This window comes from Cyprinodon tularosa, unplaced genomic scaffold (genome assembly GCF_016077235.1).
Source record: "Cyprinodon tularosa strain WSP-4 unplaced genomic scaffold, ASM1607723v1 ctg222, whole genome shotgun sequence".
Classification (NCBI taxonomy): domain Eukaryota; kingdom Metazoa; phylum Chordata; class Actinopteri; order Cyprinodontiformes; family Cyprinodontidae; genus Cyprinodon; species Cyprinodon tularosa.
Window position 1 is genome coordinate 777,490 of NW_024038830.1, and position 16,917 is coordinate 794,406.

The following is a 16,917-nucleotide window of genomic DNA, read 5'->3' on the forward strand; positions in this document are numbered from 1 at the left end:
CTATTTTCATAAATTTCAGACAGAACTATTCACAGACTGGATTATATTAAACTGAACTTCCAATTTTCACAACTTTTCTGCGCCAAGTAACATTTCCTCTGATCACGGAGACATTTGTTCTTTCAATATCACCCCCCCCCCCCCCCCCCCCCCCCCCCACCCCCCGCTCCAAGGTGTCCTGGTTTTCACAAATGAAAATATGGTCACCCTAGATTAAATCAAGATTCAAAACAACAAAAGGCTGTGTTTTTTTATGTAATAAATTTGACCAATTCTTGAGAAAAATGTATTTTTCAATTGTTTTGTGTACAATTTTGTGGGAGGAGTTTGATTTAATACAATTTGAAATTATTTCTTCTTGAATAAATGTGTAAAAAGTGCAACGCTGGATAGAAAGAATTACCATATTCTGAAGAGAAAAAGGTGTCTGGGAGCTGTTGGCTCTTAAGGCATTGTACACACTAAGCCCACAGAGCTAAGCAACATCACGTCTCTCAATTATTTCTAAAATCTATAACCCAGCAGGTGGTTAATCAAACATCCTGTCATAATTTGGAGCAGTTGTTATTGAGCTGCAGCACTAATGCTTCTGTTTTTCTGTAGAACAGAGGGTTAAATCCTCTGTGGTGCACCTTTTTTTTTGCTTGTCTGATGCTGGATGTTGGAGTCCTTTCACGCATGTTAAGAGGAATGAGGATGGAAAAAACAAAAAGACTTAACCACAAAGGTTGTTCCACTTAAAGAGGGGATTTCTGAGAGAAAAGACTACTCAGTGAGATGCACACTAAGATTTTTTACTAGTGTTATACACTTATTCTTGTAACAGAAAAGATTGTTTCAAGCGACAAACCAATTGCTATGTCAAGCCCGAAGTCTTTGCTACAAGTCCAGGTCAAGTTTTTTTTCCTAAGTTCAGGTTCACTGTTGTTTTGTTTTTCCCTTGTTCCAACTCAGAATAAAGACCACAATCTTAACTGCCTTGTTTTCTGAGTGTGGGAGACATTCACATGCCTAGGGTTAACATGCAAACTTCACCTCATACATTGTTAGAGAAAACCGCTTCATTATACCCAGCCTGAATATATATTCTGTATACAGTAGAGTTAATGTCAGTTTCAGTAAATCACCTATATTAAACTGACCATAGGTGGATTAATGACCGGGCCTACCGGGCCCAGGCCCAGGGGGCCAGAGGCCCCAAGGGGCCAGGCCAACTTGGCCCCGCGGCCGCGACCCAAGCAAAACTACTTTTGCAAAAATAATAATCTTAGGCCCCAAGGGGCCAGGCCAACTTGGCCCCGCGGCCACGATCCATAGAGGGTAAGAGGCCCCAAGGGGCCATGATCCATAGAGGGTAAGAGGCCCCAAGGGGCCAGGTCAACTTGGCCCCGCGGCCACGACCCACAGAGGGCCTGAGGTCCTAAGGGGTCAGGCCAACTTGGCCCCGCGGCCATGATCCATAGAGGGTAAGAGGCCCCAAGGGGTCAGGCCAACATGGCCCCACGGCCATGATCCATAGACGGTCAGAGGCCCCAAGGGGCCAGGCCAACTTGGCCCCGCGGCCACGATCCATAGACGGTCAGAGGCCCCAAGGGGCCAGACCAACTTGGCCCTGCGGCCACGATCCATAGAGGGTCAGAGGCCCCAAGGGGCCAGGCCAACTTGGCCCCACGGCCACGATCCATAGACGGTCAGAGGCCCCAAGGGGCCAGGCCAACTTGGCCCTGCGGCCACGATCCATAGAGGGTCAGAGGCCCCAGGGGGCCAGGTCAACTTGGCCCCGCGGCCACGATCCATAGACGGTCAGAGGCCCCAAGGGGCCAGGCGAACTTGGCCCCGCGGCCACGACCCACAGAAGGCCAGAGGCCCCAAAGGGCCAGGCCAACTTGGCCCCGCGGCCGCAAGCCACAGAAGGCCAGAGACCCCAAGGGGCCAGGTCAACTTGGCCCCGCGGCCACGATCCATAGAGGGTAAGAGGCCCCAAGGGGCAAGGTCAACTTGGCCCCGCGGCCGCAACCCACAGAGGGCCTGAGGTCCTAAGGGGTCAGGCCAACTTGGCCCCGCGGCCATGATCCATAGAGGGCCAGAGGCCCCGAGGGGTCAGGCCAACTTGGCCCCGATCCATAGAGGGTCAGAGGCCCCAAGGGGCCAGGCCAACTTGGCCCCGCGGCCATGATCCACAGAGGGCCAGAGGCTCTCAATCATTATTATCAAAGCTAATTCTCAAATTGGATGTTATTAAAGGTTGTTTAAATTATTAAAGGTTGTTTCTGAATTTTGATCACAGAACTTAATGCAAATATTCTTGATTGATTGACAAAGCTCATTCTCAAATTTTGATTACACAACCTTACTCTGACAAATTATCATTATCAAAAAGCTCTATCTCGAATTTGGATCACAGAATCTCACTCAAGTATTCTTAGCTGTGCCCCTCCCCCATTGAGTCTTTCATAAACCGGTCTGTTCTTTTAGAATCTCCTCATTTGGTATTTTGAACTCGTGAGAGACTGCTCCAAATTTGGTTTCCTTTCCCTCAGTTCAGACTCAGAGATAATTTGAAATCATTCAACAAGAAGTTTAACGCGCGCACACACACACACACACACACACACACACACACACACACACACACACACACACACACACACACACACACACACACACACACTTGAGTTGAGCATTACTTGGAAATTCTTATATTTTCCATTTTGCTGTTACTATCAGCATCTTCCCATTTTGTCCTTTTCTTTCGAAAAAGTTTACAGTCTGACATTTGTCACTGCTGTCAGTTAATAACTTTTTTGTCTTTGACCCATTTTGTCATTTTCTCGATTCGATCGTCACTGACCACTCTCTCCTGTCTGGCAGACATCGTTGCTGCCATCATAGCTAGCAAGCTGCCTGCAGATAGCAACATTTTGGTGTCCTTTGTGAAAATATTTAGATAGAAGACAAAAGTGCACAAAGTTGTACAATTATTATCTTTTCAAAATATTTGTTTCACTGTCAGTGTGATTGACCGACTTTGCCGCTAGATTTCGTGTCTTTTGGCCATACCTGGCTAGCGACTAAAAACATCATTTAGCGACTTTTTGGTTGTGAAGATAAGTGGTAAAAGCAGATCTGCCTGTTGGTCTTCCCACATTTTGCCATTTGGTACTTTGCACTCTTGTTGGTCACTTCAAGGCATTTGTCCCTGCCTTCAGCTAGTCACTTGGCTCTTTTGGAATATATTTCACTGTAATTGGCTCTCTCTCTCTTTCTCCTCAGTACAAATCAGTCTGTTCCCTTGCCATTTAGACATTTTCTTGATTCGATCATCACTGACCACTCTGCTCTCCTGCTGTCTATCAGACGAATCAGTTGATTCTCTGCTCTCAATTGTCTATGCTAGTAAGCTGTTATTCTCTGCTTTGGAGTGTTGATGCTGGGTTGCTAGTTTTCTAAATCACCTCACACACTTGAAGGAAGCAGCACCGATCATAAACACACAAACAAACTCACACACACACACACACACACACACATAGTTGGTTTATCTGTTGTGATAGGCAAAGAGCCAATGTGCAAAGAAAGAAGGGAAATATGGATCATAAACGTTTAAGTGGAGGAGCTAGAAAAATAATTCAGCAAGAAAAGAAAAAAAAGGAATCAGTTTTACTTGAGAGTGTTCCAAATATCTCCAGCTTCTTCAGTACAAAGACATCTGCTGAAAGCAATTCTATAAATGCTACTGCAAATTCAGCTAAGGTTAGCAATGCACCTGAGCTAGCATGTAGCTCCCAAGATCCTGAGACCACTACAAGTGTAGACACTGAACCAAATGCTTCTGATGCTTATGATTCAACCAATTCAGCAGTAGCCAGTTGCTCGGATGAATGTGAGGTCACTGCACCTCTGGACAGCATAGAAAATGAGCTGAATCTTTCTTCAACACCATCTACAGTGACAACTCTACCTAGTGATCCCGCTAAATGGGCTGAGACCCTCACTGAGTCAATGAAGGAAGTTCTTATTCAAAGAGGTGCAAAATCATTTCACAACCGTCACAGCCATTATCCAGCTTCTGTGAGGAACAGTGGGCTAGGAGGCAAAACCCGATGCCTAAACAATGAACATTTTACTTCACACTTGCCCAATGGACAACGAGTACAAAGAGAGTGGCTGATGTACTCTCCCTCTACTGGTAATGTTTACTGCTTTGCATGCAAACTGTTTTCCCCAAAAACGCATTCTTTTGTGACAGGCTATTGTGATTGGAAACACTCAGAAAGATTTGGTGAACATGAGCGAAGTGCTGAGCACATAACCTGTATGCAAGCAGTCTTGAACCGCGCCAAAGGTGCCACAGTTGATGCAGACCTGTTCAAACAGTTTCAGGCAGAGAGCAGCTATTGGAGGCAGGTGTTACAAAGAGTTGTTGCATTCATTAAATTCCTTGCAGAAAGGGGCCTTGCATTTAGGGGTAAAAATGAATCGTTAGGGTCTCCTCTCAATGAGAACTACATTGGTATTCTGGAGGTCCTGGCTGAATTTGATCCCTTTCTAAAGGATCACATCAGAAAGTTTGGGCAGATGGGTCGAGGTAATACCTCATATCTGTCCTCCACCATTTGTGAGGAATTCATTGAATTGATGGGTGCAAAAACCAAACAGGCTATAGCAGATGAACTGCAAGCAAGCAAATACTACTCTATCATTGTGGATTCAACCCCAGATTTATCTCATGTGGACCAATTGACATTCATATTCCGTTTTGTTAGCAAAGAGGGCAGTGTTGTGAACGCTTTGTGGGTTTTGAGCCCATTACTAGCCATACAGGTGAAAGTTTGGCTAACTGTGTCATGTCTGTGTTGGAAAATCTAGGGTTAGAGCTGTCAAATTGCACGGGGCAGGCTTATGATAATGCCAGCAACATGTCAGGGAGGTATAATGGGTTGCAGGCTCACTTAAAGAAAAGCAACCCATTAATACACTATATTCCATGTGCAGCTCACTCTTTGAATTTGGTGGGAGTCAACAGCATTGACAGATGTGGAAATGAAGTCTCTAAGTATTTTGACTTGATTCAGTCTATTTACAACTTCACAACTGCATCCACACACCGATGGGACAGGGTATTTGGCAATTCCAACATAGATCTCACACTTAAAGCTTTATCCAACACGCGTTGGAGTTGCCGTGCAGAATCTACCAAAGCACTGTGGCAGAACTACAGTAAAATAAAAGCAGCACTACAGGTTATTTCCACTGATGACACAGAGAAACGAGACACACAAACTGAAGCTGACAGTCTAGTGCGGAAGCTGGATTCACTTGAGATGGCCTTCATGGCAGGCTTTTGGGACACTGTTCTGTCCAGATTTCAGGCCACAAGTCTGCAACTTCAAAAAGCAGACATGGACCTTGGTACAGCAGTTAGATTGCTGGAATCTCTGCGCACCTTTGTTCTCTCCCAAAGAGATCTATTTGATCATTTTGAGCAGAAAGCCTTAAACATGTTGGGTGGCACCCCATCTTACAGGGCTGAACGGACGAGGAAACGTAAAAAGTTTGCTGATGAATCAGCATCCCCAGATGTTGTGCTTGAGGGAAGGCAACTGTTTCAAATAGAGACATTTATTGCCTCTATTGATCAACTGAGTTCAAGCCTTAATCACCGTCTGGAGGCCTACAAACATCTGAACAATTTGTTCAGTGTCCTTTTCTCTTTGGATACAGATTCCAATGCTTCAGTCCTTCACAAGGCCAAGATTCTCACTGAATCATACCCATCTGACCTCAATGAAAGTCTTGGACAGGAGCTTATACAGTTCAAATCTTTTATACAGCTCAACAACACTGATGAGGAGAGGACCCCTTCAGGACTGCTCAAAACAATAATACATTTTGGACTACAGCCTACGTTTCCTAATACATACATTGCGCTACAGATTGTTCTCACTCTACCGGTCAGTAACTGTGAGGGAGAACGCTCATTCTCTCTTTTGTCAAGAGTAAAAAATGAGCTGCGCACAAGAATGACTCAGAAAAGATTAAATGCGTTATCTCTAATGGCAATTGAGAGTGAGCTGACAAGAGAGTTGGACTGCAATGATGTGGTGGATGATTTTGCAAAATTGAAAGCACGAAAGAAACCCCTTGCTTAAAGGTGCACTGTGTAAGATTTTTAGGTTATTTCCAGAATTCACCCATTCACTAATGTTAGGCTACCTGTTTTCATGAATACTTACCACCACCATAAAATTCTAAGTATCCATTATGACTTGGAGAATTGCACTTTCGCCATTTCTGGGAAGTGTCACCTGGATTGTGAAGATAGGATTGACTTTAGGCAGAAGCTTGGTGCTTTCTCTGGCAAACTGAACCTCAAGCTTCATTCTCTGCAGCTTTGCATTCTTGTGCAGACTTTCATCCACAAGGAACTTTTCAACTTCCCCACTATCGTGAAGGGGCCATCAAAAGATTTCAGTGTGTCCAGCATGTCTAGTCTCTTACTCTCCTTTCTTTGAGCCATCTCTTGTTTCTCATCTGCCCTACTCTCGATTTTTGCCTTCATGAATTTACTCCAGTTGAGTTCAACCTCCCTTTTTGCTTGTGCTGCTGCCTTGAAACCTCTGAAGCTCCTGGCACTTCTGTAAAATTATTGGCCTATTGACTGCGTTCAGTGTGCCCAACTTCTTCAGTTTGTAGTCCACCTTGCCACATTGTCTCTCCATCCCAATGTTGTGCACAGGGGTGCCATCAATGTTACTAGCCTGTTCACTGACAGGGTCCATTGGGAAGGTCTCCTCATCCATCCTCTGCCTGGCCAGGACAGTCTTCAGATGGGGCAGCATGAGATCTGTCAGCTGCTTCACTTCATCCAAGTATTCGGCAGCCACGTCTGACACTGAGTTCAGGACATGTCCAGTGCCTGTCCAGCCACTATAGCATTCTTGGAAATGGGCTATCTTGACCTGCATGCAGCCCTTGTACCATGAACTGGCCTACACCTTTCTTTGTGGTGCTCTCCGATGCATGTTATCATTTTACCTTTCTCCTTCTCCTCAAGCTTAACCACAAATAGATACAGACTTTGAGCCTCAATTTGCTGCACAGCTGCCGTTATGCCAAAGTGTTTTCCTAAGATATTATTTTATTTTTAATGATAGAAGGGAGGAAAAGGGGGCAAAAATCATGTCCGATTTAGTTTTTTGGGTGGGGTGGGGGGTTTATTTCATGATAGCTACCAACTTCCAATACATAATATCTCTCAAATGACCCAATGCACCATCACTGAAGTGGGCATAATCATTTTCCAAAATGTTTATTTTTAGTCCATTTATCCCCTCCCCCTGTGTCTGTGTGAAACCTGTGCTTGTCAGTGTCTGTGTGGTATACCTAATAGTGTGTGTGCAGTATGTGCACTCTTCTGTACAGGACAGTGTGCATGTCTGTTCACAGTATACAGTATTTCTTGCATAGTGCGTGCGTGTGTGTGCGCCCGCACGCGCGGGGGATTGAGGGGCCAAGACCATGTAAGGCCCAGGGGGCCAAAATTTCTTAATCCGCCCCTGAAACTGACCATAGTTTTTAAAGAACTTTGCTTGGATTTGTGTGTTTAATGACGTAAGACATGTCTTTAAAAACAAAAAAAAAATGAAAAACCTGCAATAGGACAAGCATTTTTGATCACAAATAACAAATAGGGTTGCAGAAGCAGAGCAACAGAAGTCTTGTGCTTGCTCCTTAAAAAGCCTGCTTGGCTGTTTGTTTCATGTAAGAAAATAATGAGTTGAGAATCTCATGTATTGTTTGAGGCTGGGACTCAAAACTGAAGTTTGGACAAAAGAAACCCTTAAGAAATATACACTTTTCTGCACTGTTGTTGATACAGATGTAAATAATGCAGTAATCTTGCAAGAAAACCCAGCTTAACATTCATGAACTCAAATATTAACATGTTTTTCCCTTAGTTAGAATTTGTATTTATTGTATAGAAGAAGGTAAGTGATGCTGCAACCTATATTTTATTCATTGTTTCCAATTTTAGGTGGCTTATTAAATTTATTTTATTTTCTTTTTTGTCTCACTCTGGCTAATAGCTAATGCATCATATTTAAGCTTCTACCTCCTGTTCCTAGCTCTTATCCCTTTATATTTTATGCTGTCAACAGTAAGATCAGTATCCAGATTATGAAAAGAACTCCGGACTGTTGAATCTGGACAAACTTCAGCCTTATGAATGTCATTAGATGGATATCTTAACGTGGTGGAGGGGTTTCAGTGGCTGGATGATCCCAGATGCTCTGTTATCAGGGGCTTAAATGCCCCTGGTAGGGTCTCCCAAGGCAAACAGACCCTAGCTGACAGGTCAGACAGAATGTTTAACAATGCCCCTATGATGACCTATAAAATCCAGGCACATGATGTCGCCCAGTACGATGGGACCTCACCCTGGAGCCAAGCCTGGGGTTGTGGTTCATCAAGCAGCGCCTGTTGGCTGGGTTTTTTTTTCTCATGGGACTCGGCCGAGCCGGGTCCAGCCTGAAGGAGTGATGTGAGGCCATCCCCCTTTGGACTCACTGCCTGCAGGGGGAACCATGAGGGATTGAGCAGCAGTCAGAGGCAGAGGCATTGTCGACCCATTCTGTTGGAGCTTCCCACCGAGCAAAAATTGGTTGAAAAGACATTGCAAAGATGACATGATTTAGATCCACATTTGGTTGAAAAGCAAAAGGTGAAACGCCTTAATTTTCAGATTGCCTTTTTTTTCTTACCATTGAGTTTAAACTATATCATTCTGCAAAACAAAAAACAATAAATTGAATGCTTTATTAATACATGCAGTCCGTTTTTATTTATATGTGCAGTTGATTAATAAATAATTTATTGTTATTAAATAATAAATTGAATTAATTAAATATACATGCTTCATTTGATTACATTACATTGATTACATTACTGTAAAAACCCTTTTTATAGAAATATCCACCTGTATATTATATTCGTTACATATCCAGCTGTAAATTTAGTTCATAATACTAATTATCTATATATTATATTCATAGGACAAATCTATTAATAAGATTCTGTTTATAATGGTATTCATCTCTATACTTATTCAGTAGAAACCCATGTCCTGTATTTATGGAACCATTATTTGTCCTGCACTTGCTGCTATTGCACTTCTGGTTAGACCTTAACTGCATTTCGTTGCCTTGTACCTGTATATGTGTAATGATAATAAAGTCAAATCTAATCTAATTATGTCAGCCTTGAACCTTGAAGTTCCTGTATTTTGTGTCATAATTGTTATACCTTTTTGGATTGGGGTTTAATGAAACAAAAGCAAATTTTAAGTTCTAAAGAAGTGGGATTGTAGATTATTCTTAAAGGTATTAGCCTTATACATTATGAACTTGATTTTGGCTTTTAATTTCTGTCAAGCTGCCTAAATGTATGAGTTGAATTATAGCAGGGTGAAAAAAAAAATAAAATTTATACAATTCTCTTAATGTCCACATTGAAATGGAAAAGCATCAAATAATTTTTCAACAGTTCTATCACATTGCATTCTCACTGTTGATAGTATCTGTGATGATGAATGAAATGAAGCAAAAATGGCTGCATAACTTTATAAGTGTCACACTTAAACCAAACACAATATCAAGCAAAAATAACCCGAATGAAGACAAGATATAGCTCATTTATTACAGTACCCAGGGGGTCACAGTGTAATTTCATGGACAAATGTTAGAAATCTCTCTCTCTCTCTGTATATATATACATATATATATATATATATATATATATATATATATATATATATATATATATATATATATATATATATATATATATATATATATATATATATATATATATATATATATATATATATATAGTTACAAAGTAAAATAAACAGTTCAATTTATAATAAATACAAAAGTTATAGTTATGTTATTTAAGTGCGATGGTATTGCAACTAGGTTTACTGCACTTTTCTCTGTTCAGATGTTGGAAAGGGGGCTTATCTGTTTCCTTTAGACCCGGGAATTACACCTTATTTTTAGGGTCTTAAGCCTCCTTCATGCTGTCATTCGGGTTCTATTTAATTGATTTCTTGTTTTCAAAACTAGGCCTAAGCAAGGCAGGAGAAATAATAAAAAAAATTATTGTTTAACAACGTTAAGATTTTTTTACGCCCTGTTAAATTCATTTAAAAAAAGTCTCTTTCTATTAAAATTCGTTTAATGTTTTTGACTTACTTTTTCACAGAACGCATTTAAATGTGCACAAAGGGTGAATGTCAACTAAAGGCTGAAAGCTATTTTAAAGTGAAAGTTAAACAGCATAAATTAACAGCAAAACATTAACATTTCTGTTAAGTAATAAGATTATTGGAGCAATTAACTTGTATGATTAAAACCGGTGGATTTCTTATACTTATTCTTTCTATCTCTATAAGTAGTCTGTAGAAACAGCAGGTTGCTTTTCCCTATATTTGAGGAGATTTTTACTATTTATACTGTGGTGTAAATCTATTAATTTCAACATTTGTTGCAATAAAGGCAAGATTAAAATCAAAGCTGCGGAGAAAAAGAAGCTTCCTGCATCCCATCTACTTTTAGGGCTGTTTGTGGACATGCTTTTAAAATCCTTTCTCCTTTTGTTAGGCAAAACAAAGCGCATCAGAAGTATATTTCTTTTTCAACAAGGTCATTCAGAACAACAGCAGGTAAATCAGCCACAGTTGTAAAGGTGTTGAGACGTGGCAATCTGTGAGAATTCGTCAGGACGCTCGACCCCCCGACCTCCGTACTTTTCTTTTCCCCTGCGAGTCAGGGGTTTGATACAGATGTAGGACAGAAATTTATTGTGCAGCGAAGCATAGATGAAGGGGTTGTAGCAGGCTGAGCTCATGGCCAACAGGTGGGCAGACACCTGGATGACATTAATGTAGTTTTTCCCCAGTATGGTGAAGTCTGTGTCCAGGTCACAGATCAGATTCACCACCTGAAACGAGAAACTTATTGTTAGAAGTTTTATTGAAAGGCTAAAAATCTTTCAGACATATGCAGCCATATATAAAAAGAAAAACTACATTTTGTAGTCCAATTTATTCTTTTTCCTAACCTTTTATTCTTTAGCAAGTTTCAGATTTTTTTTTAAATCAAACTAAAAAACTTTCTGTTGACCCAGAATGTCTATTAGTCTATTATTTCTAAAAAATAATAGACTAATATTTCTTCCTTACACAAGCAATCTGTAGCTTAGCTGGACATTTGATCATCAAGGTTAATTTTTTTTAACGTGACTCAGCCAGATGGTTTTGCTCCGCATATCCATCTGGAAACCTTGAAGTATTTTTGGGAAGGGGCGAAAATACTGGTTAGCTGATTGGCCTATGTTGGTTATAGACGGGCCAAATAAACCAATCAGATCAACGAAGCGTATGACGTACTAACATAGCGACGACGTAGAGGAGCCAATTGATAAATCAAACTCTTGCCGAAACCAGTCGGGAGAAGAGCAAAAGCATCTTTTCCTCTGAGAAAAGCCTCCAGAGCAGTGTTTTGCTCTTCTTTCAGTGAAGAAATACTCTGTAATTCCGATAAAACTTGCTCGATAGCCACGATAACGCTAGATTCATCGGCTGAAGCCGCCAGGTTCTTTAGACTGAATGGTCGCGCTTCCGTTGCGTCACACCTCAACCCGCCTCAAAGCCAACGCTGATTGGACGTCCGTTTGGTGAACTACTCCAAATTTTCTTTAACGGAGAGTAGCCAGACTGATCTGCGAGTGAAACTTTGAAAGCTCGCAAGATCAGGATGGTCTCACGAGGCTACATTTTTTCCTTTCAGTTAAGATAAAATTTCATTTTCATCGTAACTTTCTGTTCTGGAGCTCCTGCATAATAAGCAGCTTTTTTTTCCTGAAGAATTAGAACAATAATACATATGTACAGTTTTCTGTGGTTAAACTGAGCAGCTGTTAGTAGAAGTCTGAAGCTAAGAGCAGAAACACTTTAACTGGCTTAAAAAATAAAACATTGAAAAAAACAACATGATTTACGTCCAAAAAACGTCTACGTTTGGTTAAAAAGTGAAAGGAGAAAAGATGCAATTTTCAGATTGTTGAAAAGACTTTAAAAACTCTGTTTTCAGCATCTTTTTAACGTCTATTAATTGACTAAAGTGGGACAAAATCAGACCGAACAAACGTAGCCCAATTTTTTAACAACAATTTGTGGAGACTATGATGGTCGGAGCAGATTTAGCCTAAAAGCCAACATCTAAATATGGCCCGCTGTTTGGGGGGATTAAGGCTCCATTTCATGATGATCTCCTTTAACCACTTCTAATCTCTTAGTCATTTTAAAATGTACTTTTAGAGCAACATTTATGGTCAAATCAACAGCTTATTATCAAAGGCGATGGGCCAAGATCTCTGGAATCTAACCTTCCTAAGTTGCTTTAATCATTTAGCTGCATGCCATAGCAAATGTTGAAAGAAGAGTGTGTAAAAAAAATCATCACAAGGTTGCACTGTTGAGCTCTGTCTGTAGACCAAAACAAGATGTGTGACAAAGCAATGCCTACTTCTACCTAAAGAACTCATAACATCGTAATTCTGTTAGGAAGAGAATGTTATCTTGGCAAAGGATCCTTCTTCCATTTTGGTTTAGTGCTCTATCTGAGAAAAGAGCAGCTAAACCAAGACTGGTAGCTACACACATGAACGTGCATGCAGTCCCAGCTGGTAAAGATGAGACTAGAGAACAACACATTGAGATCATAGTTCTTAGTTTATTTTAGTCCTTCCATGAGAAATTAGGGCATATTGCTTGTTTAAAGCTGAAGTCTGTAAGTTTTTAAAAATCACTTTTTTGTCATAATGGCTAAAACTGTCCCTATGCCCAGACAGCAGTACATGTGATATGTAACCTGTGAAAAAAACTGCTTCAATTGGTCCCGCATACTGCCTGTATTTCAATCTGGAAAGAATAATTCGGGACGAGTCAAAACAACCAATCACAGCCAGAGGAGCGTCTGATGGAGTGTCAATCACAGCTCCCCCCCTCACCGCTTAACCTGTCGCAGCTCCCGGCTGCCGCAGTCAGGAGGATGTGCATGGAAGTCATGGCGAAGCGACAGCCACCAGCGAAAGAGAAACTGCCCTTACTGCCCCTGCCGACAACAGCTTACACGGCAAACTTCGGTATAACCAGCATCTTATATCTAGCTGCTTGGAGGTGAGTGTTATCGCTCTTACCGGTTCACACTCCATGCCGCGTACGCTGCTTGGACGCTTCTGGTCGCATGTGGTAGCCGCACAGATGCTGTGAGAGGGGTGGGGCTTGGAGGTGGGGCATGAGTGAAGCAGAGAGGGTGGGGGAGTGGCGTGAAACCTGTTTTTCTTCAAATTTTCAGTCGAAGTCTGCTCTCTCCTCAATGTTACAGACTGCAGCTTTAAGGTTCCTCAAAAATAAGGACTGAAAACAAAACTCCAGAAACCTTTGAACTAATTAAAAAAAATGTAAATCTTTATTTATTTATTTTTTTAAAACTTTACTTTTAATTTTCTGCTCTGCAAAATAACCATCATTAAATGGTTGAAATGTGAACAGCCCCAAGAATTGGATCGTTTTTCACACCTTTGGGAATTGTTAAAAGTTTTTATTTTTAGATCAAGTTTATCTTACATAAAAAAGAAAAGGGTGATTCGGGAGAAATAATCCAATTCATTTATATTTTTGCACAGGATTAATGTAAGGATTCTTTTCAAGAGTTGGTACATGTGTAAAAAAATTTAAAACGTTATAAAGGCTCTTGGTCACATAACACAAAGTTTGCTGTATTTGTGTGTGTTTGGTAGAATTATAATGGCCGCCGGTCCAAGTTTTATCCCGCCTCTTGGTCAATTATTGCTTGAGAAATGCATCAGCTCCTTTGCAACCCTGCTAGAATAAGAAGCATATGCAATAGATTGAAGGATGCTGGTTTCATATCAACCCCGGCTGCACCTTCGGATAGAAAAAGGGATTAAATTATATTTTCTAACTCTCGAGAGATGCTTATTTAGAAGGAGTCTCCATATTGCAGACCTTTCCCGGCTAGAATGTCATTTAATCATCAGAATCTTTTATTAATATCTTTCTATTTACCTGTAAGGGAAGCCAAGAGAAAGCAAAGCAGAGGACAGACACCAGCAGTAGACAGAAGGTCTTCTTACGTCGTCTACTCCAGGCGGCCCGTGCACATCTCAGCTCGGGACAAGCCGTCAAACCTGACGTGGTCCTCCGCTTCAGCTGGTATGATATAGCACAGTAAGAAATGGAGACTGCAGCCAGTGGAACAAAGTAGGAAAAGAAGAGGATGAAACAGGAGTAAATGAGTCGGCCTTGTTCCTGGCCATCCCAAAACTCCTCACAGACTGCCATCTCCAGGCCCGCAGCATGCAGCTCCAGGTAGACTGTGTGAAGGGCTGTTGGGGTGGATAAGGCCAAAGATGACAACCAGATCAGTACTACCAAACAGCAGCAGAACTGGCATCCCGCTCTTTTGCGAATAGGATAAGCTACAACTATGTAACGGTCTACTGCAATGGCCATGAGGGACAGGACTGCGGCGTAAACAGCTGTGGACTGCATCACGGTAACAAAATGACACATGTGGTATCCAAACACCCATCCACGTCTATCAAAGGCATAGGAGGCCGTCAAAGGGACGCAGAAGATGCACATCACCAGGTCGACGAGCGCCAAGTTGCTGATAAGGAAATTTGTTGTGTTGTGTCTTTTTTTGTTGTGCCAGATGAGGAAGAGGAGGAGGAGGTTCCCAGAGCAGGCAATCAGTACCACGGCAGAGTAGAGTGGAATGAAGAGGAGCTTCAGACTGAACAGCAGGTCAAAGCCAGAAAACGCGGGGACTGGAAACAGCGATGGGTGGAAGAGGAGGTGCGAAGAATTGCAGCAGGATGAAGGGAAGGAAGAAGAAGAGTCAGAGGCTGGGGCTGAGGAGTTCATTCTGGACTGATTAGACGTTTTCTCCCTGTCCATGGCTGCAAAAAGGAGAATGAAGAATGAGATGATCAGCCCCCATAAACTGTGAAATTTGCATCATTTCAACAATGCATCATTTTTTAACAACAATAGTTTAAAGTGGCATGACAATTGGTTAATGAAATGACTCTCGCTTGAGCAGAATAATTACTGACCACTTCAGTTCTTTCCATTAGCTTTGTTACAGAAGTTTCAGCAGCGATTTCGTCCTTGTCAACAATTCTAATACGATCTTACTTCTCTACTTTTATTCTCCAGGCCTCTCTAAGTCTGATCCTTCTCATCTTATCTACTGAGGTTTTTATGAGCAGACTAGATGATGTGTGCAGTCCACATGAATCATCTCAGCTTGCCTGCATCAAATCAACACTCCATGACTGATCATCCTGAACACATCATTAGATTAAAATGCAATGAGAAGTGCTCACCAGATTAAAATACGTAAGATATGGAATGCCTTGGAAAAAGGACATGAATGAAAACAGGATGAGCAATCTGGGGCTGCAGAATGAGGCTTTTAATTAAAAAAATAAATATGCAAATAAAGCTGTAATAAAACTACATTTAGTGAGCAGCTTTTAAAAATTCAATCTGCGTGATTATAAGTGTTTTTACATCAGAACTGGATACAGAGCAATCTGTTGTTCTTTGTGTCCGTTTTTTTTTATTGAGGGTGGAACAAGTAGGCATCAGGGACACAATCAGAACAAATCCTGTCTGAGTTTCTAGATCTCAGGTAGCAACGATGTAAAAAGAGGTGACGCCTCATTGCTGACTCCATCACACTCAAGAGAAGGAATAGATGCATGTTAATGAGCAGATACGGCTAATCAGGAACGTCTGACTACTGTTTGTCTCATCATTTTGTCACAAACTACCAGAATATTTTCAACTTAATCCCAACATCCCATCCCATCTTGATTAAATACCTTTAAAAAGCTACCTTTGAAACCCATACAGGCTGAACAACAGCAAAAATAGGGATTATGAAAATATAAAAACTCTGGCTTCAAATCAACTCTTCTCTTGTTCAATGTAGTTAATTTACAATATTACAGAGAAGTTCAGACAAAAGAGAAAAGTACCTGTTTCAGGTGTTCGTTGGAAGGTTCAGCACTTGTTTGCGTCGTCTTCCTTGCATGGAGTCCTGCCGTTGTGCAGCCTTTCCTCCTCTCTGCTTGATATAAAGAGGTGAGCTCTCTCTCTCCCTCTTTGTCAGTGTCACACACACCCATCAGGATGGGATTGTGTGAGTGAGTCACCTCCAGAGAAAATTTCAATCTTGTGTAAATGCTCCTGAAGAAGTCAGGTACTGGTGGTAAAAGAAACAACTCCTACTAAATATATATATATATATATATATAATATCCTACAGAAATGTAATCAGTGATTAGCTATGATCCCTGATTTCTGATTTTTTGTTTCTTTTTTATGTTGATCAGAAATGCCTTACACACATAAAATGTTGCTCTTTCAGTCTTTACTTTAGTCTCACTTGTACCAGATCATTAAACATACAAATCAAATAGTTTCAAAAGCTAATGTCACATTTAATGTCAGTGTTTTTATGTAAAGCAACTCTAATCCATCTAAAATATGTATTTTATGCACGTACATATAATGAATCATGTTCTTTAAAGATGTATGAGGTATGGACTCCATAATAGTGCAGTTGGCAGCTGCTGTGCACTTAAATGAATTTATGCAAGTTGATATGTAATCAAATATATTTTAGTCTGTCGTGTTTAGTCATGTGAACATATGCCTAAATGGCTGCGTGTTAGCACAACATATAAAAAGAGCGATTTGAAGTTTATTGCTGTCTAACAGAAAACTCTGCACATATAGGATAAATTCACCAAAAC

At 41.1% G+C, this 16,917-nt stretch overlaps 1 protein-coding gene across 1 annotated transcript; it reads right to left on the bottom strand.

Moving 5' to 3' along the window:
- Window positions 1-9,916: 9,916 nt before the first annotated feature.
- prlh2r (prolactin releasing hormone 2 receptor) lies at window positions 9,917-16,349 on the bottom strand. The gene is given in 4 exon segments (XM_038286259.1): window positions 9,917-10,805; window positions 10,807-11,004; window positions 14,156-15,051; window positions 16,138-16,349. Coding segments are annotated over 3 exon segments (1,218 nt in total). The 5' UTR covers window positions 15,050-15,051; window positions 16,138-16,349; the 3' UTR covers window positions 9,917-10,679.
- Window positions 16,350-16,917: the final 568 nt, after the last annotated feature.